Genomic DNA, 23,176 nt, shown 5'->3' with positions numbered 1-23,176 from the left:
TTCGTTTAATTGTAGTTTTGTTTCTGTACAAGTAGTAAACAACCTTTCGGTGCCGGTATTTTGTCTCCGCTAGCTTCAGAATTTAAAAGTGTGTAGTTGACCAGTATTAGCAAAAGGTTTCTCTAAGATTACAAATGCTATAAACGTGTGTTTGCCAGTCCTTAACCTATCTGCTAAGATGTGTCTTAGGGTCAGTTTGCCTCGCTTGTTCCTACATTTCTCGGAGACCCAAACTGATCTTCTCTGAAGTCGGCCTGTAGGAGCTTTTAAATTCTTCTGTCAGTAAGTCCTGTCGATATTTTGCATCAACGCCTTGTTAAACTGATAATTCGGCAGTATTCTCACCTGCCAACACGCTTCTCAGTATTACTCCTTAATACATATTTCGAGGTGACGGGCTCAACATGGTGACGGCTAATTTTGTAATCAGATTATATCAGGTTCGTTCTCTTCATTTCTGACACCCAGTCAGTCATCGAGGCACAACCTCATAGCGTACGTCGCTGTACCGGGGGAACGGTACATCCGTCACCTACTGACGACCGTGTTGTGATCGGTAGACTGCCGTCGTGTACCGTCTGTATCCTGGCTGCGGTCTCGGGGCCCAGGCGCCGTTGCGCCGCGACCGGCGGACAAAGCAGAGCCTGTTTCCACAGCTGCCGCCATTCATCAAGCTGCTTGAGCTAATTGCCTGTGATACAGTCTGCCTTCCTCGCACGCTTTCCCCGGGAATTCTCTTACACCAGGCCTCCGTCTGCCGCAAGACCACAGTCTCCGGCGTGCGTCTACCCGCACTTGTGTTCTCACTGTTGCAGTAATAGACACGTCTGCTTTGTTACGCCAGCGGGCTAATAGAACTGCCGGAAGCTCGAGTAACGGAGACACAAGCAGACGTGGCGATAATGTCTTTGCATGAACTTAACTTTACAAAGGAGGCACGATCCTGTTCGTATGCCTTTCTCAAGAGAGAAGCCGTTAAGAAGACTTCGTGTGAAAACATGTTCACTAACACTAGTTATAATCTGTGAACGACAAATGCCATGTAAAAGGGCTCACACGTGGAGCTACATATGCTGCCCAGTCTTTATACTCAGACACCAGATGGAGCACATACTCTGTACGAACAGTGTGTGTGTGTGTGTGTGTGTGTGTGTGTGTGTGTGTGTGTGTGTGTGTGTGTGTGTGCGCGCGCACGTAACTAGCGCAGAAAAAATGAATGAAACTGTACAGGGCTGTGCAAAACTGTGGAAACGCTGCTACAGATGCCTGTTTCAGCTTGAATGTAGATGCTAGCCAAGCCTGCAGCCTGTTGAATTTGACCACGAACGCCGGCCGATGTGGCCGAGCGCTTCTAGGCGCTACAGTCGTGGACCGCGTTGTTGCTACGGTCGCAGGTTCGAATCTTGCCTCGGGCATGGATGTGTGTGATGTCCTTAGATTAGTTAGGTTTAAGTAGCTCTAAGTCTATGGGACCGATGACCTCAGATGTCCCATAGCGCTTAGAGCCATTTGAACCATTTTTGACCACGAACGGCATCTGTGCAATGTCCTCAATACGTTACAAGCTTCATTCGTTGTCAGAACAGTATTCTGTGTAGTTGTGAGTACAGTACGTCGTAGCTATGTAATTCAGACCTGGAGAAATTGCTGGTGCTCGTGTGTTGGGTGCTTCCGTAACCAAGATGGTCTGAGTGTTTCAAGAGGCACCGCATCAAAGATTTATATCGCATACGGGGAAAGCGGAAAAATATTAAGCGCTAAGCGGACGAAAGTGTGTGCTGATTGATCGTGATGGACGGTTAATGAGCAGGATTGTGAAGAAAAGAGGACGGCAGCTGCAGAAGTCAGTGCAGAACTGAATGCCGCACTCACGAACCCAATCAGTAAAAAAACAACACTAGAGGAGCTCCAGAGGCAAGGAATCGCAAGCTGAGCTGCAGTTCCAGAAACACTCACCAGTGATGCAAATGGCGGAAATAGAAAAACGTGCTGCCGAAGCCATAAAACCTTGATAGTGGAGCAATGGAAAAAAGTCATTTGGTCGGATAAGTCTTCTTTCACACTGTTTCAACTTCTGGCCGAATTTACGTTCCGAAAGTGAATCTTGATGATTTTGGCAGCCATTCCGTGGGCCCCACGATAACTCTCCAAGGTCGCATTACTTCCAAGAATTAAGTGACAATTTTGGCTGATCAAGTCCATCCCATGACACAGTGTTTGTTCCTCAACGGTGATGCTGTGTTCTAAGACGAAAGGTCCCCCTGTTAAGACAGTTTGCATCGTCCAGGACTGGTTTTGTAGTATATTGTAGTATTTTGTAGTATATCCTCTTGCTACCACAGTCACCAGATCGCAGTATTATTTAACCTTTCGGACGTACTTCGGAGAGAACGGTGCGTGATCGCTATTCAGCCCCATCGTCATTACCTGAACTCGCCACTATTTTCCAGGAAGAATGTTATAAGATTCCTTTAAAAATCATACATGACCTGTATTCGTTCGTTCCGAGATGATAGGAAACTGTTTTGAATGCCAGCGTGTTTCCTACGCTGTGTTAGGCACGGTAATGTGTTCCGTTTTTGGTGTTTCCAGATTTTTGTCTAACCCTGTAATTGCTGTACTTTGACCTCTACTGCAAGCATTGTTTCTGTCTTGGGAGAATCTTTAAATCCTTTTTGTGTCTGATAATGGCGAATGAGCACCGCGCTTGTGTATGACAGCAGTTTAAGAAAGAAATGCGTCAGTCAGCCCCCTCCCCTTTTTTTAGTTTATTGGGCCAAGTCACGTTTTGGGGTTTCGCCTTTATTCGCCTGCCTCAAGGCAAATAGCAAAAGTACCAACAATGGGATTTCCTTGGGTAGTAGGTGCTTCTAATAATGGGTCCCCGCAGATTACGTGTTTCTCGTCTGTATGGAATTGATATCTCACTGACAGGCCAAACAGGAGGAGGGATCAAAATTCACTTACTAGCTCTCAAACCAGCTTAACAACTAGGTTAGAATTTACTAGCGGATACAATTCAACACTTTGTTCTTAAAGGGGGAAAAAGGTAAAGTTTCGCGTTCTGGCCCTATGCGTGCCAGTTAGGCCCGGCCGACCGCCGTGTCATCCCCTGCCAGTGGCGTCACTGGATGCATTATGGAGGGGAATGTGGTCAGCAAACAGCTCTCCCGGTCGTTGTTGGGTTTTTTGACCTGCTACTAATCATTCGACTGGTTCCTCAGTTGGCCTCGCATGGCTGAATGCATCCTGTACCAATTCTCTTAAGAAGGAAAAATCCCTGGCAGTACCGGGAATCGAAGCCGGGTCATCCGCACGTCGGTTAGCCGCGCTGACCACTCAGCAACGGAGGCAGACATTTCATTCTCAACGGGACAAAATAGTTAAAAAAGTAACTTCGAGAGTGTCCCAAGAAACTGCAGGAAGACGTGCGGAGGATCGCTGTTTGGTGCAGGGATTGGCAGCTGAACCTCAGAAGAAATACACGGAACTTATGGCGTATAAATAAGTACCTTTCAATTATGGCTCTGAGCACTATGGGACTCAACATCTTAGGTCATAAGTCCCCTAGAACTTAGAACTACTTAAACCTAACTAACCTAAGGACATCACACACACCCATGCCCGAGGCAGGATTCGAACCTGCGACCGTAGCAGTCCCGCGGTTCCGGACTGCAGCGCCAGAACCGCTAGACCACCGCGGCCGGCCTTTCAATTATGATAAGGTTCGACTTAAATGGCAGAAAACAGTAACAGCCGTGAAACGTCTATGAGTACCCGTTTGGAACGACGTCTCTACCGATGCCTCTTGTCCGGGAAGGTTTCCTAGGTACATGCCATTGTGACAGCAGTACTCCAGAATTACGCTACCTGCAATAAGGAAGAGAGAAAAGAAATGAGTTGCTGCCACAGCATTTGTAGAAGTGTATCCATAAAAGAACTACATGAGTTAATCCACCATTCGCAAAAAATTCGCATAAACAGTGCAAGTATTTTTTTATAAGGGTCGATCAAAAAGTTCCAGTTCGAAGTCTTTATAGTTCACAGTCGGTATGCAAATCAGGCAAAATCGTCGTGAGCGTTAAGACAATCGTCCAACCGACTCACGAGGTTTAAGATACCCCTTTGGTAAAACGCCGTGTCCTGCTGCGCGAAGAAGTCCGTAACTGCCAGCTGCACATCCTCGTCCGACAGGAATCGCCGACGCTCCAAGGCCTTTTTTAAGGGACCGAAGGCGTGATAATCGCATTGGGAGAGATCAGGACTATAGAGCGGGTGCTCGAGTGTCGAGTGTAATAGATGAGACTGGCCTCCCATATCGATCGGCGTCTTGTGTCGAATCGCGACCAGCACGCAATTTGGGGCAACCATTCCACAACGGTGTTTGTCCACAGACCTGCTCCCCCATACACATTTTTCTTCTCCGATGGATGTCTGCCGGTATTTGTCCTTCGGCAGCCAAGAACAGAATAATAGCACTTTGGTGCTGTTTGGACGTATTTGGTAATAACGTCGCTATATTCCACGTTTTCCCGCATTTACCGGACGCGCGTCGGGAAGACGGTAATGCCACGCTGATCCCTTGCCTATGCGCTACGTCGCATGTACGCTGCAGCAACGCCCTCAAATGGAGACTTTTTGATCCCCCACTTGTATGACAAATTGTATGAGTTAAGCAACCATTTACAACACATCGTATAACTGCATCTTAAGTAGTTACATTATGGAAACGCCAGAGAAATTAGAACTCATACGGAGGCTATCGGCAGGTTTTTTACCACGCACCAATCACGGATGAAACGGGAAAGGAGACAAGTGGTTCTAGCATCAGAAATACACTCCGCCACGCACCGTCAGGTGGAATGTTCAGGATAGGTTTAGGGCTATATAAATAAACAAGGCGTTTATCTCATCTTCTATAGCTCTATTTAGATTGCTACTACAAGTTCTCGGTAACCTATTTTATATTCAGTTGTGCGTATAAGAGCAAAAGTGCACAGGTGACTGAAAAATACCTTAGAAGCTTCAAAAACTGTTCTTCTAATGTACCGAAGTATGCTTTTGTCAGCTTGTTAGCGATAATTCTTTCGTGACAAAACAGCAGCCAAACCTCGCTTGCATCCCTCTTTTCTTCGTCTTTGACTGTAACCGACCGTATCCGGCTTTATCTGCCGCTTTCAAGAACACGGATTATTAGCTGGAAACTCGGCGTCATGTGTCGCGCAGAAACGCTGGCTGTGCTTCCGTATTGATACTGTGAAAAGCCAGCTACCCTCTTCCTGCTTGTAGTGCTACAAATAAACTGTTTGTATGAGTGTACCGTAGAAGAAGTAGTATATGTTGTAAAACGCGTAGTAATTACGCGCCATTGTCCCTACTTGCCGTAACGCGAGCGTCCTGGAGTTCGTTCACGATACGTGCATCGGTTGTAAAATAAATGTGGAGCAGTGGCGAGTGTTCTTAGCTACAATGTTGAAATAGGGACGTAGAAGTATTGTTTGATGTGCCAAAGCTTCGATTTCCGTTTGAACAGTAGATTAGTGATAGACCACCGAGCTGCCTTACGTCTACGTTGGATGCAGTGCAGTTTCATGTGATTGAATATAACTCAGTTGGTACATATCCCTTGTAACAGGTTAAGTTACTGTCCTCGATCATATCTGTTCCCCTTGTGGTCCTGTTCCGGAATAGAGAACCTCCAGTTGCCTGTGCGAAAGTAACCTCTTTTTGGAGAGTTCTACATAAATGACTAACTTTGTTTCATTTGCGCTCTGTAAATTTCAGGTTGATGATAATATACGGTTTGTTGCACAACTCCTGTTAACATCTAGAGGTTGTAGAGGGGATACAATAGGTAAAAATATTGTGGGAATCAATGTCCAGAAATGTACTGTATAACGAGGAGTGTTCAATAATTAATGCAACACATTTTTTCTGAAAGCAGGATGGATTTATTCAGGATTCCAGTACACCATATTATTCCTCCCTCTTTGGCTACAAAACCCTGTTTTTTAACATTATCTCCGTACAATGCGACGATCTTACGCCGCCTTACTAGTAAGGCCTGTACGCCCCAATGGTACCACTTTAGTTTTCGGCGTCAAAGCCATCGTCTTGCTGCATCAATCCCCACCATCCACTTCCTGCAGAGTGCATCCTTCATTGACCCAGAGCGATGGAGGTCGGAATGTGCGAGTTAGCCGGCCGGGGTGGCCGAGCGGTTCTAGGCGCTACAGACTGGAACCGCGCGACCGCTACTGTCGCAGGCTTGAATCGTGCCTCGGGCATGGATGTGTGTAATGTCCTTAGGTTAGTTAGGTTTATGTAGTTCTAAGTTCTAGGGGACTGATGACCTCAGTAGTTAAGTCCCATAGTGCTCAGAGCCTGTGTGTGTGTGTGTGTGTGTGTGTGTGTGTGTGTGTGTGTGTGCGCGCGCGCGCGCGCGCCCGAGAGAGAGAGATATGGGCTGAAGGGTGGACGAGGAAGAACAGTCCAAAGAAGTTTTGTGAGTATCCCAACTGGAGCATGGGTGCGTCAGCACTTGTGATCCATCGATCATCTCGACTGAGAGTGTCCGCACGTTCGAACACTGCAGGAGTCACAGCTGTGTGCGGCCGACCGGTACGCGGGAGAACAGACACATTCGAAACTAGAGGGGTTAACTATGATTCTCGACGGCCGCGCGCCAGGGTTCGGGGAGAGCGACGGTTCCGATGCCGCCATTGTCATCCAAATGTAGGTTTTTCATTATTTCCCTCAGTCGTCTAAGGCGAAAATCGGGATGGTTCCTCCCTATCCTTCCTCAATCCGAGCTCGTTCTCCGTCTCTGATCACTTTCAAATCTCCCACTTCACCATACAGTATATTACGATAGAGCAGCACGACTCGTGTATCGATGTTTCCCGGGTTGCGTTAAAGCCTTCCCCTACTGTTCCGTCTCTCGTCGCTAGGAGAGGTACGTGTGTGGGTTCGCGCTTGGCGACCAACGCCCGCTGCAGCGCGTCACGCCCCTAGACGCTGAGCAGGCGTGTAAACAGATCTCTGCCGACCTGACGCGGCGTGGCGCTGATAGCCGGAAGCGCGCCCGTAAATAAAACAAAGACAGCCGGCCGGTCCGGCGCTGCGCTGCCGATGCTATGCTTACAGACAAGTCTCTGCCTTGCCTCTCCTACTCCTCACGGACGACATTCACTCGCCCTGCTATTCCACCTGCTGTCTTACAGGAACGTTTTACTGCGTTCCGCGTGTTTACACGAGGAAGCATCACCCGCTTCACCTCGTGTTTTAAATAGTTAAATATTTAGGATATATTTACTTTATTTGCCCCAATGATAACAAAACCTTTGGTCCTGAGACTACCGGTTTCTGTCCGGAATGAAGATCTTCAGATCTCGGTGCTGATTTGCTACTTCTGTTTACAGATATTTTTGCCTCTGAAGATGGTCGTTGCTGAGCGAAACCGATAGTCTAATGATCAAAACTTTGCCGATGCGTGATGGAAATAAAAGAAATTTGGCCGCGCGGGATTAGCCGAGCGGTCTCAGGCGCTGCAGTCATGGACTGTGCGGCTGGTCCCGGCGGAGGTTCGAGTCCTCCCTCGGGCATGGGTCTGTGTGTTTGTCCTTAGGATAATTTAGGTTAAGTAGTGTGTAAGCTTAGGGACTGATGACCTTAACAGTTAAGTCCCATAAGATTTCACACACATTTGAACATTTGAAAAGAAATTTGTCCTACGCTTTGTGGATCAATGTTTTAATCTGAGACCGTATCACAGCTTGTGAATTAAATATTTGACTTTAAGCATGTAAGCGAGAAAAAGTATAGTAAAGGTTTGAAATTGTGCTTAATGTTTATTGGAAATTGCTAAGTGCTCTCACTCTAATATACTCCATGAATAAAATCCGGCCGGGTTATGCTGGCACTAGGCAAACACACAGTTCCTGTGATGTACACATGAAGACTGAAGGGATGGATGAAAATTTGTTTCAAGGCCGAGATTAGAACCCGGGTCTCCTGCTCATTAGGATGCGCCAACTACTAGGGCACCCTGGCACAGTGGCTTCGCACAACTGCACGGACTACCCTAGCATGCCCCCTTCCTCGTTCCAAATTCCCATTCATGCCTCAGCCCACTTGGTATTCCCCCTGAACTCGAACAACATTGCAGAGGCTCTCCAACCGTATTGCAATAGCACCTCAGCATCGAACGAAACCGGGAGGGGGGATCTCAGGCAGGAATACCAGTGGACTGAGGCGTGAATGCGAATTTGGATTGAGGCGGGAGGCGTGCTGGAGCGGTCCATGCAGCAGTTGTGCGAAGCTACTGTGCCAGGGTGCCCTAGTGGTTTCTGCAACTGCCCAGTGAGCAGGAGACCCGTATTTGAATCCCGTCCTTGGCACAAATTTTCTTTCGTCGATTGATTTGGCTTATGTACATCACAGATGTTCAAGACTTGAAAAGGGTTCAGAAACCATAGTCTCCTATGACAGTTTTAACTGTAATAGTTTTCTTATATGTTAACATAAGATTATACCTCTCAATGAATTCGGTCAGTAATTTGAAGCTCAAACTACACATCTGGACGTAGATGCAAAGAGATCGGAAAAATAGTATTTACACAAAATCATACAATGTAGGCTTTCAGGACCGGTGTTGTCTTCAGTTGAAACTGCCGGGCTTGAGAGGCCGTGGTATGTATAAAATTTCCACGTAACGATTCGTCTCCATCTGCGGGAGACATCTTCTGAGGTCGTCCGGCTACTGCCACTGAGGCTCTTTTTTTTTGGCCCCCCTCCACCCCCGCACCAACGTGGTGACCAAACAACCAAAAGTACTACTGTCACCGCCGTCAACATGCTAGTTATCTAATAGACGGATCACAGGATGCTGGGCTGTGATGTTATCCGTGCGTCTGGGTAAGACTACGCATTAACACGGTCCATCAGGTGATAGATAGTGAACGAAACGCGAATGAGGGTAGCAATTTCAAGAGCAGAGGGAAAAAAGTGCCAAGGCTCGTGGCGTGGGAAAAAAACCTCTGCGACAGTGGGATGGGTAGTAAGAGCAGTCAGTTGTGGCTTATTAGCTGCGAAGGCTCCAGGTACTCTGGCATTTATAGAGCGTATAGAGGGCATCACTATTCGTCACGTGATGCCGACGGTATGCTTATCTTTGGAAGGCGTCATTATTCTCGATTAAGAGTAATCGATTATCATTCTGCTGGCGCAACGTCGACATCCATATTTTGTCCAACTTTAAAATTTCCTCTTTTCTATTAAGATCATTATGGTGTTTGTGAATCTCTGTTCCTTCTATATACATGATAATGGGATGTTCGTGCTAGAACGCTTGTCTCATTGAATTTAACTGCGTGGTTCCCATCTCGAAAAACATACTCAGCTACGGCCGATTTTTCGATGTTTCCTAAGCGACAGTTTCTTTTATGTTCAACTAAGCCGGTGTTTACACTTATTTTCGTTGTTCCGATATATACTTGTCCACAACAACATGGAATTTTGTATATCCCAGGTGTTGCTAGGGGGTGTCGGGCGTCTTTTGCTGTTTTTAAATATTCCTTAATCTTCTTGGTGGGTCTGAAGATTGTTTCGATCCCATACCTGACCAGAACTTTCCCGATACGGTCCGTGACTTTATTAATGAACGGTAGGAAAACTTTTCCAGTAGGTGACCGCTGTTCCTCTTAACTTCTGGCTTCTTTTCTTCTTAGATGGAGGGCTTGATCAATTTCCTTGCTGGTATATCCGTTTTTCATTAAGGCTGACCGTTAGTGATTTAATTCATGTTGCAAGTAAGCCGGCTCGCTGATTTTGTTAGCTCTGTCCACCAGGCTTTTCATGACACCTCTTTTTTGCCTAGGATGATGGTTTGATTCCTTGTGGAGGTATCGATCCGTGTGTGTGTTGTTTCTGTATACCTTGTGGTCCAGCGTTCCATCCACCCGTTTAATTACCGACACATGCAGGAAATTGAGTTGACCGTTGCTCTCTTTCTCCATCGTAAGCTGTATCTTCGTGTTAATACTGTTCAGATGCACCAAGAAGACATCCAGCTCTTCTTCACCATGAGTCCACACTAAAAATGTGTTATCAACATAGCGGTACCATTTAGGTGGCTTTTTACTGGCAGTCTGCAGCGCTCGCTGTTCTCCATAAAAAAAAATTGGCAACAGCTGGGCTGAGAGGGCCTCCCATCGCCACCCCGTCGATCTGTTCGTAAAACTTGTTGTTGTACTGGAAATAAGTTGTCGTCAGGCAGTGTTTAAATAAATTAAATAAAGCCACTATGTCAGTCGGAAAAATTTCCCGTGAAGACCTAAATAATAGATATCCTCGTTTTTGCGTTGGAAGTCTCTGCCACACGGGCAACGCGATCGTAATGTCACTCCAACGGATTTTTTCCTCGGAGATTATGTAAAGTCTGTGGTTCTCAAAGCTCAGTAGAAACTCTAAGAGGAATTGGTTTGTAGGGTTGTAGCTCTCTGTCTCACTTTACATCAGACAACAGGGGTATTTGACAGAGTGCGGAAAATTTATTTGTGTATCTCAAAACATTCAATTGAGGTTTCTGTACAGTCTGATTAATTCTAACCCTAAAGTGTAGCGCCGCGCTATATACTTCGTAATGGAGGTGAAACGGCGCTGTGGCGAGAGCCTGAACTTTCACTTTCACTTTTGGTCTGTTTTGTTTTTGCGATTTCACTGCAGACATCGATCAACATAACACCATCACACTCACATTATCGAAGACTGTGGAGAGCCATTAATACTTCCCCAGGGGCGCATTTGTATTGTGAGGCGCGCCCTGTGTGACCTATTTGCAGAAAAGAAACAGCTGCTCCTGTACATTCTTATATGACTGTTTTTCATCTCAGATCACTTTCTAGGCTTCTGCTGTGTTCGAAGTTAATTTCCACTTCCCTTAGACTCACTGTGATCCCGTTCCTCCCGTTCTAACTTTTCCTATTCTTTATTTTCTCTTTAACCTTCTTTTCAACTTCTGACCATTTCAGCTCATATACACTCCTGGAAATTGAAATAAGAACACCGTGAATTCATTGTCCCAGGAAGGGGAAACTTTATTGACACATTCCTGGGGTCAGATACATCACATGATCACACTGACAGAACCACAGGCACATAGACACAGGCAACAGAGCATGCACAATGTCGGCACTAGTACAGTGTATATCCACCTTTCGCAGCAATGCAGGCTGCTATTCTCCCATGGAGACGATCGTAGAGATGCTGGATGTAGTCCTGTGGAACGGCTTGCCATGCCATTTCCACCTGGCGCCTCAGTTGGACCAGCGTTCGTGCTGGACGTGCAGACCGCGTGAGACGACGCTTCATCCAGTCCCAAACATGCTCAATGGGGGACAGATCCGGAGATCTTGCTAGCCAGGGTAGTTGACTTACACCTTCTAGAGCACGTTGGGTGGCACGGGATACATGCGGACGTGCATTGTCCTGTTGGAACAGCAAGTTCCCTTGCCGGTCTAGGAATGGTAGAACGATGGGTTCGATGACGGTTGGGATGTACCGTGCACTATTCAGTGTCCCCTCGACGATCACCAGTGGTGTACGGCCAGTGTAGGAGATCGCTCCCCACACCATGATGCCGGGTGTTGGCCCTGTGTGCCTCGGTCGTATGCAGTCCTGATTGTGGCGCTCACCTGCACGGCGCCAAACACGCATACGACCATCATTGGCACCAAGGCAGAAGCGACTCTCATCGCTGAAGACGACACGTCTCCATTCGTCCCTCCATTCACGCCTGTCGCGACACCACTGGAGGCGGGCTGCACGATGTTGGGGCGTGAGCGGAAGACGGCCTAACGGTGTGCGGGACCGTAGCCCAGCTTCATGGAGACGGTTGCGAATGGTCCTCGCCGATACCCCAGGAGCAACAGTGTCCCTAATTTGCTGGGAAGTGGCGGTGCGGTCCCCTACGGCACTGCGTAGGATCCTACGGTCTTGGCGTGCATCCGTGCGTCGCTGCGGTCCGGTCCCAGGTCGACGGGCACGTGCACCTTCCGCCGACCACTGGCGACAACATCGATGTACTGTGGAGACCTCACGCCCCACGTGTTGAGCAATTCGGCGGTACGTCCACCCGGCCTCCCGCATGCCCACTATACGCCCTCGCTCAAAGTCCGTCAACTGCACATACGGTTCACGTCCACGCTGTCGCGGCATGCTACCAGTGTTAAAGACTGCGATGGAGCTCCGTATGCCACGGCAAACTGGCTGACACTGACGGCGGCGGTGCACAAATGCTGCGCAGCTAGCGCCATTCGACGGCCAACACCGCGGTTCCTGGTGTGTCCGCTGTGCCGTGCGTGTGATCATTGCTTGTACAGCCCTCTCGCAGTGTCCGGAGCAAGTATGGTGGGTCTGACACACCGGTGTCAATGTGTTCTTTTTTCCATTTCCAGGAGTGTATATTCAGTACGGTTCTGATCAGGGCTTTGACAGTGCTTTTAAGTTGCTTATAAATTATTACACAGTGACAAAATCGAATTGTGTGTGATGCCCGATTTAACCAATAATTTGTACATGTTGCTTTTTTTTCTTTTCCTTTCCTTTGTGCATGTACCATGACTCCTAGATTTTAAAGATGAATTCCTCAAATGTAATACAGCTTCCCGCCGTCTAGGAGTTTTATCCTCTGTGCTTAGTCCTAGGCTGACCAGAGCTGAACGGAAGAAGTGTGTGTGTGTGTGTGTGTGTGTGTGTGTGTGTGTGTGTGTGTGTGGGCGCGCGCGCGCGCGCCTGCGTTCTACTCGAATGTCCAGGAATGTGCACCGTTCGCACTCATCGCCACAGATAACTTTTCCTGCTCCTCTAAGAGGGCGGCACGCAGCGGTCTTTTACGTACACAAGTAACGCAACACGTGGTACTTGGCTAACAGAGCCCTATTTGTCGAAACAATACTATATCGAGACAAACTTCCTTTTTTGTCACGAAGAACCAAGGTTCTTTTAGCGAACTGGAGGACGGACGACCAAAATAGTAGGTGCGTATCGTAGCGAGACGTAACAAAAGGTCACGCGAACGCTCTCTCCCCCCCCCCCCCCCCCTCTCTCTCTCTCTCTCTCTCTCTCTCTGGCTTCATCTGCAGTGACAGGACCCTGTGAACCTTTGTATGTAACTGGATTAAGATGTTATTTTAAGAATGCTCGTCCTTAGGGGCACCTTCTCTAACTATCGTTGTGTAACAGATCGTTGAAACTGTTTTGCCCAGGACGTGCCGTAGCAGCATGAGCAATTTATGTGCGAAATAAACTCGCAAGCGGCCGCCTTGAAACATATCGGGAACGACGACAGTCCGTCCGCATCAAGTAGATGGGAAATCCTGGCGTTCGTCGACCCATTTTCGTCACATATCTCGTAATGAAACGTTCTCTTTCGATTGCGTTACAAATGTTTTCGTAATTGCTCGCGGTCTTTGCATTGATATGACGGATAAGATAAGATCTACGGTGCGTGTGGTACGTTTCCGTGGTGCCTGCGCGATCAGTTCGCGGTGTGCGCTGTCGCCGCGTTACGAAATCTGGATCGTTGGCTACATTCGTCCCTGCCAATTTTTTGTGCAACTTTCGTCATCCGTATAATATAGGGATGAGAGCTGCAGCAAAGTGGGGCATATCGTCCCGAAAGACGTTCGCTCTCGCCTGTATGGTCTGTGACATATTAGTACGCATCACAGAGCAAGTGAACACTAAATTGCCGTGCTACCGCGGTGTGCGCTTTTCATCCACGGGAATTTGGTCTTTGTTGAGACTGATATATTAACAGCAAAAATACAGCTATTGCTCTGAAATCCGTTTATGTGAACAGTCTTGCGATGGCGTGGAGTTCGTGCTTCGTGCTACCTGCAATTTTCAAGGTAACTACTGACGTCCGCTATCTATAGGACGTTGAAAGTGATACTTTACAGGCCGCAGAAGCACCTCCGAAGGCACAGCGTTCCTCGCAGTTTATTTCTTAATACATTGTAATACAGAAAAGCTTGAATTCTTCAATTTCCGTCGGTAAAACAATAACGAACTGTGAACTCTTCATGATATTTACTTTTAGAACCGAAAAATCGAACTTCTGTTTTGGATCATAGCAAAACCTCTGTGGTCAGTTAGTGCTGAGTCTCTTGAACTGCGTGGGAAGGTAAGGATGTATCTAATTCCTCTTTCTTCTTCCGTATTTTTTGTTCATCTTCCAACAACGGAGCTGTCACTTTATGTCCAACACACTAGGCAGTGTTACCTTGAAAATGTCTTTCCTGTAATTGTTACCACACAACGAGGTCGAGTTGTTTTAAGTTGTCAGATTCTTTGTATCTCACAGTTATAAGATTCTCGTAAATGCTCTTAACATGTCCTACTGCGCCCACGTTTTGTGTGTGACTAACGAGTGTGCTACAGGAAATTAAAGAACGTTCTTTTGCAGAGCTTAAGTGGTCGTTTGGCCTCCTGGCTGAAGGATTCCTTGCCTCACTACATTGGCAAGTTTCCTTCGCAAAATATGGGAGATATATATCATCTCTCTAGTGTAGTAATGAGCATGTGTTAAGTTTATGTGAAAAAGAGGAAAAAACATATCGTCCTGATCTCTACTGCTCTGTAATAGCACCAAGTGGATCACCAGTGTTAGCGTTCTCATTTCAAAAAACACAAAGTAAGGTTTGCCGTTTAACTGGTGAACAGTCTGGTAATCAGGAATTTAACGGCTTCACTTCTCCACATCGGGCCACCCAAATCGTGCGAAAGGAAATTTCTTGCACTACCGTAACTCGAATAGGCTACCTCCAGACGGAGAGCGACTGAGTAGGTTGCGTTACCGACTTCTGTTGTAGAGAGAGATAGTTGTGACGAAATCATAGGACACAGTGACCCGACATATAAAACTTGTAAAACACAAAACTGTCTTTGATCAAAAACTGTTTTTCTTTTGCCTTATGGCCGGTTCCTGTCTGTACGATCATCATCATCATGTAGGGAAAAATCAATGGGAGCATTGCAACAGCATACAACAGTACTCGAAGCAGCATTTACGCAAATTACGTGATAAGCGACTAAAAAGTAACGTACTCCCTGTCATTCTATCTAAACTTGTATACAACTCATAAAAAAACTTGTAGCCAAGATAAATACCATCAAAAGATGAAAAAACGTAGTAAGACTGTGATAAACAAATACGATTGATATGTATTTTGCCTCTTAGCTGCTTATCATGTAATTCACATAAACACTGTTTCCAGTACTGTTCCATGCTGTCACTGACAAATTTTCACGTTCTTTTTGTCTTTTCTAGACGTATCTGATGATGGTCGTATAGATAGAAACCAGTCATAAAAGAAAAGAAAAAGTGTTCAGATTGATTTTTTAATAATATTATCATGCTGTCTTTGAACACACACATTTCACAGAAATCCCTTGGAATGTGGCTCAATCAGCATGCTGTAAATACATCCAAATCTGTGCTGTTACAAGGAAGTACTGTATTGCATCATATTTCTGTCGTACTTTCGGACTGATTGCATGTGCGATTTGTTCAGGGCATGTTCCCCACTCCTCTCTTTCACCCCTTCGGGATTTCTAGTCCGCACAAGATGAGCAGTCACTGTGACGCGTGACGCAAGCAGTGTACCCGTTTTGTCGCCAGGGCGAATTCTGCAGGCCTCTCGCGATAATATCGCACGCAACTGTTGCCTCTCGATAACGTCACTCACCCTTCCGTCTATCCCAGCGATAAGACGGCACGATATGATAAAGCCAGTCGATCGTAAAGTGCACCTGTGTGCGCTAATAAATTTAGCCTACGTAATACATCGAGTCTAAATTTAGTCAGGACGTAGATTTCCACCTCAGGATTCCCCATTGCAACTCTGAGATAAATAAAATATTTGCCAGTGTTTCCCCTATACACTGTTCAACTGAAAATATAAACTGTGATTGGGTCTGGATTGTGTGTTAGTCAGGTGCCCGTGTAACAGGTCTTTCAGATACGATTGTTTTACAAGTATGCAATGAAATTTTGACGAAAGACTTGCGAAGCCATGAAGATCGAGCTTTAGCCCTTGTATTTACAAACAGTTGATCCTTTTATGATAAATGATAAACACTTTCTTTATCCAGCTCCCACGCATGAAATGTCATTCAATGAGTAAAAAATGTAAATAAACAATATTTTTTTCTATCTCTTTGCATCCACGCCCGGATGTGTTGTTTGAACTTAAAATTTGCGGTCACTTTATTGTCCATTTGTCTAAGATGTCGCCGGACGTATTTTAATGATAGATTGTTTACACTCATTCGGGTTCGTTGTGCTGGTATTTGCTTGTTTTCTTGATTTTCAGACAGTTTAACACACGTGCTAACTAGCTTTTACAATGTTTAATGCAGCACAGAAGAAATAGACTTAATGGTTAGCGTCTCTCTCTCTCTCTCTCTCTCTCTCTCTCTCTCTCTCTCTCTCACACACACACACACACACACACACACACACAAAGTAGCAGTGAAATGCGTAAACAAACAACCCACCCTGGTGGGAGAACACAATATTTACTACTACTGAAGACGTTTCTGTTAATTGTCTTCCGTAAATGTCACCTGCATTGCCCCCTTGCGTGAGGTACTCTGAACTGTCACATAATAGGACTGCCCGTGTAACATCTAGAGCAGGAGTTTCCGAACTTTTCCTCTGACGGAACACTTTGAGAATCCTGGTACTTTTATGGAACACCTTAGTTATTTTGAATGCTACTAAATTTTTTTTAAAAAAATTGGAACAACTTGTTTTATTCAGTGATTACTTCAATTTTAAATCATAACTAATAACACAGAAAGCATAATGTCGAAAAAAGAAGACGCCATGTTATTAGTATTTTTTCGCTGAGCACTTATGGTATTCAACTTCCCGCGGAACACAGTTTGGGAAACCCTGGCTTTGAGCGTTACATTCGTTTCGGTATTTTCATATCCGTAGCTAGTCTCAAGAAACGTATTTCTGTATTATTGTCATAAGGTGAGGAGCTGAATCCTATAATTGTCGCAAGTGTTCCCGTGCAAGGTGAGGTTTCTCTCGCGTGATATACTACAGTTTCTGATTTTCCCAATAAGTAAAGCTGTTCAAGACACGCAAGTACTCCAGAATTAAAACGCAATTTCCACCGTTTCCTGTGCCGGTGTCGAGCGAGATGATGCAATGGTGATTAGGACACTAGACATTTATTCGTGAGGAGCGCAGTTCGGATTCCCATCCGACAAATCAGATTTATGTTTTCCTAAGTCGCTTTAGGCAAGTGTAAAAAGGACAAGGGAAGTTTCTTTCCTTGTATTTACTTAGCTCGTACTTGTAGTCCTTCTCTAATGACCTCGTAGTCAGTGTGACGTTAAAGCCTAATCGTGCTCCTTTGCTTTCTTCATCTGTCGGAATTCCTGGCTTTTTGTAAGATTTGATAACACTTACGAATTAATGTTACGACATCGAAGGAAATCAGTGATTTGCATAAATATCGCAACACCTTAAAGTGATTTCTGTGACATCATGACACTGACGTTAGTGAACGACTAATTTGGGATCAAAGCGGTGAGATCGCTGTCACTGAGCGAAGTGGAGCAGTAGTTGAAGACACTGCACGGGTAATCTAATAAAGCAGCGTTCAGATATCTGTCCGGCTACACTAATTCAGTTTGTGCGTGAATTCCACAAATCATCATAGGCGAGTGCTAGGGTGCCACATTCATCCTGTACTGTGGGATTCTGCTCGCCATTCCTCGCCTTCTTGAACTTCGACGTCTACAGGTTCCCTGCGGTAATGATTGCTGTTTGAACTGTCCCTTGCCAGTTGTCATTGTCGGCCGTCAATCCTAGTTGTTTAAGACCTATGTGTAAATAGGTCGCAAATATTCAGAAGATCTAATAGCTGACGTTTCATTGCTGTAGTCTTGATGGGCACAAATCATGGGTCTTCTTACAGATTTAGGTACTGCTATTTAATTTTCATCTGATGGCTTGAATGAAACATGCCACAGTCTCCGTTTTCAAATTTTCGGACGTTACTGTTATGGTTCGTTGGGTAATTGTTGACAAACAAGTGTTAAGTTGGTCCACAATTACTCCTTGCGCATCAAAAAATTGTGGTTCAAGTTAAACTTATAATTAGATAAGTCGATTATGAAGAGCAGAAAGAAATTCGTGACAACACACATCGGCAGTTTGTACCGCGTCATAAGTATGGGGACCACAAATTTGTTCATGTCACAGATTCATCAGCCCCTGGCGTCAGCATGACATGCCTTGTACAAACAGTATTACAGACTGTCGGATTACGCCCTAACAAGAATGCCATTACCACTAGCGTCCATTTTCCGCCAGTGCAGACGCCTCTGAGACAAGTACATACCGTTTGGACTCACCGAATGTGTATTTAAGCTTACCTATCGCAAATAAGAGGGTGTAAATTCCATTAAGAGACCTGTTATAAGTCAACACAAATAGACAAAAGATGTTAGTATTTGCTATTTCTGTCAGGGAAATGATAAAAACTACAATAATTTTATTTACACAAAAATTCGGCAGCATATCACGCTAGAGAAACCTCACCTCACCTCTAAAACAGCCTCGCGGAGTGGCCGCGCAGTTAGAGGCGCCATGTCACGAATTGCGCGGCCCCTGCCGCCGGAGGTTCGAGTCGTCCTCCGGGCATGGTTGTGTGTGTTGTTCTTAGCATAACTTAGTTTCAGTAGTGTGTAAGTCTAGGGACCGATGACCTCAGCAGTTTGGTCCCTTAGGAATTCACACACAGTTGAACACATTTTCTAATATAACCGATTGTGACAATCATTTGATTGAGCTCTTTTACACACATTTTAGATTTAAATTCCTCACCATAAAACAGTGAAATAATAATTCTTGCCTGAAAATTTTTCGATGATGTGAAAATACGGTAGCAAATGTAGCACTCTAGACATTGCACGGGCAGAAATATTTGTGGCCGTTCGGAACCACTATACTCTTGTGTTATTCTTTTTCAGTCCATTAACATTTTTCCGTATAGGGAGAATAATTCCAGATAAAAAGGTTGTAGGTTCAAATTTCCAAGCCAAATATATAATTTCTCTTTTTTCAGAAATATTTGTATTTCATACACTACATTATCTAACTATTCCAGTGATATAGTATTATTCATGTGCAGTTTTTGCAAATTATCATAGGTAACAATTGCAGAGTTTTTTCGTCTTTCTATAAGATCATTATTGTCAGATGTACTTGCGCGTAAGGGAAGAAACTTTGAAAACATTCCTTGGTTGGTTGATTGTTAGTATTAAGATACTGTCAGGCGAGAGAGAGAGAGAGAGAGAGAGAGAGAGAGAGAGAGAGAGAGAGAGAGAGAGAGAGAGAATGAATCTGAACCTGGCCCGGGGACCGCACCTGCTCCTCATCGATTTGTCCAAATTTGTAGTATATGCAGTGCTTGGCCAGGAACAGAAGTGTGAGCTTCGGATGTCCAGGAATGTAGAAAAAATAGCATTTCTAGTGTGGTTAAGGTGAAGCATGAGCCATTTATGTTACCATAGCTTTGAGCCAGTGGTTGGCGCAGCAGAATATATTGTCTTTAAGGACATGGTTCTGCGCTACATCTTCTTCATTACAACTGTTTTTTTTTTTTATAATTTAGGAGAGAGTTGTTGTTGTTGTTGTTGTTGTTGTTGTCGTCGTCGTGGTCTTCAGTCGAAAGACTGGTTTGATGCAGCTCTCCATGCTACTCTGTTCTGTGCAACCCTCTTTATCTCCTAGTAACTGCTGCAACCTAAATCCCTCCAAATCTGCTTAGTGTATTCATCTCTTGGTCTCTCCCTCTACTATTTTTGCCCTCCACACTTCCCTCCAGTACTAAATTCGTGATCCCTTGATGCCTCAGAACGTCTCCTATCAACCGATCCCTTCTTCCAGTGAAGTTGCGCCACAAATTCCTCTTCTCCCGAATTCTATTCAGTACCTCCTCATTAGTTACATGATCTACCCAACCAGTCTTCAACATTCTTCTATAGCACCACATTTCAAAAGCTTCTATTCTTTTCTTGTCTAAACTGTTTATCATCCATGTTTCACTTCCATATGTGGTTACACTCCATACAAATACTTTCAGAAAAGATTTCCTGACACTTAAATCTATACTCGATGTTAACAACTTTCTCTTCTTCGGAAATGCTTTCCTTGTGATCGCCACTGTACATTTAGAGTTACAATGCAAATAATTATTCTTGTAGGATCTGCAATTTGCCAGGAAAGACTGCCCCTGCAGATAAGTGGCGAACATTTATCATAATGATGTGCATAACTCTATTCCCAATTCAGACCTTAGGGTTATCTGTGGTGCAGAATTCTGGAAAATGGTCAATGCTTTCTGATGGGAGCAAGTGAAAATCAGCTTGAATAAGTGTTCATAAGAGACATGCAACCCACACATGTGTTGAATCAGATTACCAGCCACAAAGCATTGCTGCTGATTTTGTTGTTCAGATTGTGAGAACATTGACAGTCATAAGTACTAATAAAAGATACCTGTTTTATTTTAAGTTAGTTTGTTAGTTACATGTTCAGTAGATCATTTTGCACAATAGAACATAATGGTGTGGAATGAGTCATTTTACATTCACATTGCAAATTAATTTGTACATATGGTTAAATTCTGAACATTTTTAAGATATTTTTTTGTTTTTCACCCAAAAGAAAAAAAGATATACAGTTGTGAGTTAGTAATTCATACCCATCACCTTTTACACATTACAGTAATAGAAATTCTTCTGCAGAATAGGAGGGGTTGTCAAGGAGAAAATTACTCAGTTTTTCTTCAAATTCCACTTTGCTGTCTGTCAAGCGTTTTATGTCACTGGGTAAGTGATCAAAAATTTTTGGGCAGCAGTGTGCATCCCTTTTTGTGCTAAAGACAACCTTAATGTGGAGTAATGGACATCACTTTACTTTCTGATATTGTAATTATGTGCATCATTGTTCCTTTTGAACTTGGTAGATTATTTACAACAAACTTCATGAGGGACTAAATAAACTGTGAAGCAGTTGTCAGAATGCCGAACTCCTTAAACAGATGTCTGCAAGATGATCATGGGTGAGCACCACATTTTACTCTTACAGCACATCTTTGTGCAATGAAAACTTCCTTCTATAAAAATGGGTTACCCCAGTCCATTATTCCACATACATTATTAAATGAAAATATAACTTACTGATTTGTCTGTCCCCAAGATTTGTAATAATTCTAAGTGTGATTGTGACTGAACTGTATTAGGAGTTTCAAAGTGTCCTTTTTCTGGTTTGAATTCTCATCAGTATGGAGACTTAAGAATTTTGATGTTTCCACTCTATTTATTATTTCCTTACCATGTGTTACGTTTATCATTGGTGTAGTACCTCAAGATGTGCAGAACTGAACTTATTGTGTCTTATTAAAGTTGAGAGTAAGACAATTTGCAGAAAATCAGTCAATGATACTTTTAAGTATTCTAGAATACATCAACATCTAAAAAATTGTGGAAAATGATGTCAGCAGAGTTGGTCATTTCATGTTTTCCTTTTCTTCTCTCTTACAATCTAGCCAAGAACTTCCTTAGTCTATCTAGTATTCACTCAAGTAGCCACATGTCTTGTCCACATCCATTTATTTAGTCATATTTATATCTTTCACTCTAGTCCACACCTAGATTCATTTGTTTGTATTTTTATCTTTTCTAATAATTTGCAGAATGCCTCTCTCCATTGTTCACCGAAAACTTTCACTTTTTGATTGATCCTTGACACACTGTAGTGAGTCAGAACTGGCAACACTCATTTGTTGTAAACTTTCTGGTTCAGACACTGCAGAAACTTTGCATCAAAAATTCTATTTAGTTTTCCAGTAGAACTTACGGCAATTTTTACTCATTACATTTACTGTCTATCCAGTTATTATTTTCAGTTGCTGTGAAGTAAAAACTCATCATGTGGGTTTACATCGTCACTGTTGATCCGTACAATTGTTTTTTAGTCTGATTATCCATTAATTTAGTTTTATTATGGTTGATTTTCAGGCCGCCTTTTAACTTGATCTAATTGGCTCTTTCATTTGTTATAGAAGTTTGTTAGTATTAGAGGAATATAGTAAAATGCCATCAGAAAAAAATGTTTGAGGGTTATTGCATTAATTCATATTTCTGTTTTTATCTCCATTTAAGAACTTAAAAACGTCGTAAATTGCTGAGAATTTTTGTGGTCGCACAGAATCTCTTTCGGTTCTGAGTTTTCCACTATCTCAGAGCAAAACTCGTGAAAGCGGAGCTTTTATTCCTAACATATTAGCTTGTAAAGGATGAATTTGTGCAGTACTTATCAGTTGAGTGTGGAGCAACAATGCTATTACTGTAACTGTGTTCATTAACTAAACTTAACATTTTGTAAATAATTTAGGACTGAAGGAGATGAGTCATGTAGCAGAAGTCTTAAGTCAATCGAAAGGCACACAAAAAAAGAATGAAAACTTTGTAACCTTTCAGGCTAACCTTTTAACAGGCTGCACTACAAATACATATGAGTGTATATGTACTCTAGCTCCTTAAAATGATTTCTCTAAAAACTAGTGAAATTTTCATTATTTTTTGTTTGCCTGCCAATGATTCAATGCTTTACTCGCAAGTTGTCTTCTTTGCTCCTAAATTATTTAAATTTTGCCTGAATTTTCCTTGCCATATTTATAAACTTTACATTTTGTTGTATACAGTAGTGATTCCATAATCTTCCATATCATTGATCTACTACTAATTTAAATAACTCAGGACGTGAAGATTTCTAATGAACATTGCATTACCACCAGACAGCTTGTTTAATGTTACCCAACTATCAGTAAATTCATGTAGAAAAGTCATGGTACTGCAGTTAGTTTTTGTGAATTAATTCAGTTTTAAATTTGATGCTTTTTTTGTAGAATCTGTTTGACTATCATGGAATGCATTGCGTTAAACTGTAGGAGCTGCTGTTATGGAGTGGATGCATAGCTCTGCTGGTGCAGTTCTTACCAGTTACACTTAAGCAGTTGATCATGAAGTCTCAAGTCTGCACAAGATTACACTTACGTTAAATTGGAAAAGCACACAGTTTCCA

General features: G+C 43.9%; 1 protein-coding gene across 7 annotated transcripts in view; it reads left to right on the top strand.

The window, feature by feature from the left end:
• The window catches only part of LOC126248013 (regulator of G-protein signaling loco), a 243,485-nt gene that overhangs the window by 177,443 nt on the left and 42,866 nt on the right, over positions 1 to 23,176 (top strand). Inside the window, exon 1 of one of the 7 annotated variants that reach the window (XM_049948643.1) lies at positions 13,845 to 13,910. The exons of the other annotated variants lie outside the window; for them this stretch is intronic. Coding sequence (XP_049804600.1) covers positions 13,869 to 13,910 — 42 coding nt within the window. The 5' untranslated portion in view covers positions 13,845 to 13,868. Of the gene's footprint in view, positions 1 to 13,844; positions 13,911 to 23,176 lie in introns of those variants that run through there. 7 annotated transcript variants of the gene reach the window in all.

Source organism: Schistocerca nitens, chromosome 1 (assembly GCF_023898315.1).
Source record: "Schistocerca nitens isolate TAMUIC-IGC-003100 chromosome 1, iqSchNite1.1, whole genome shotgun sequence".
Classification (NCBI taxonomy): domain Eukaryota; kingdom Metazoa; phylum Arthropoda; class Insecta; order Orthoptera; family Acrididae; genus Schistocerca; species Schistocerca nitens.
Note: the sequence above shows the minus strand (reverse complement) of the source record. Positions and strands in the feature narration are given on the sequence as shown.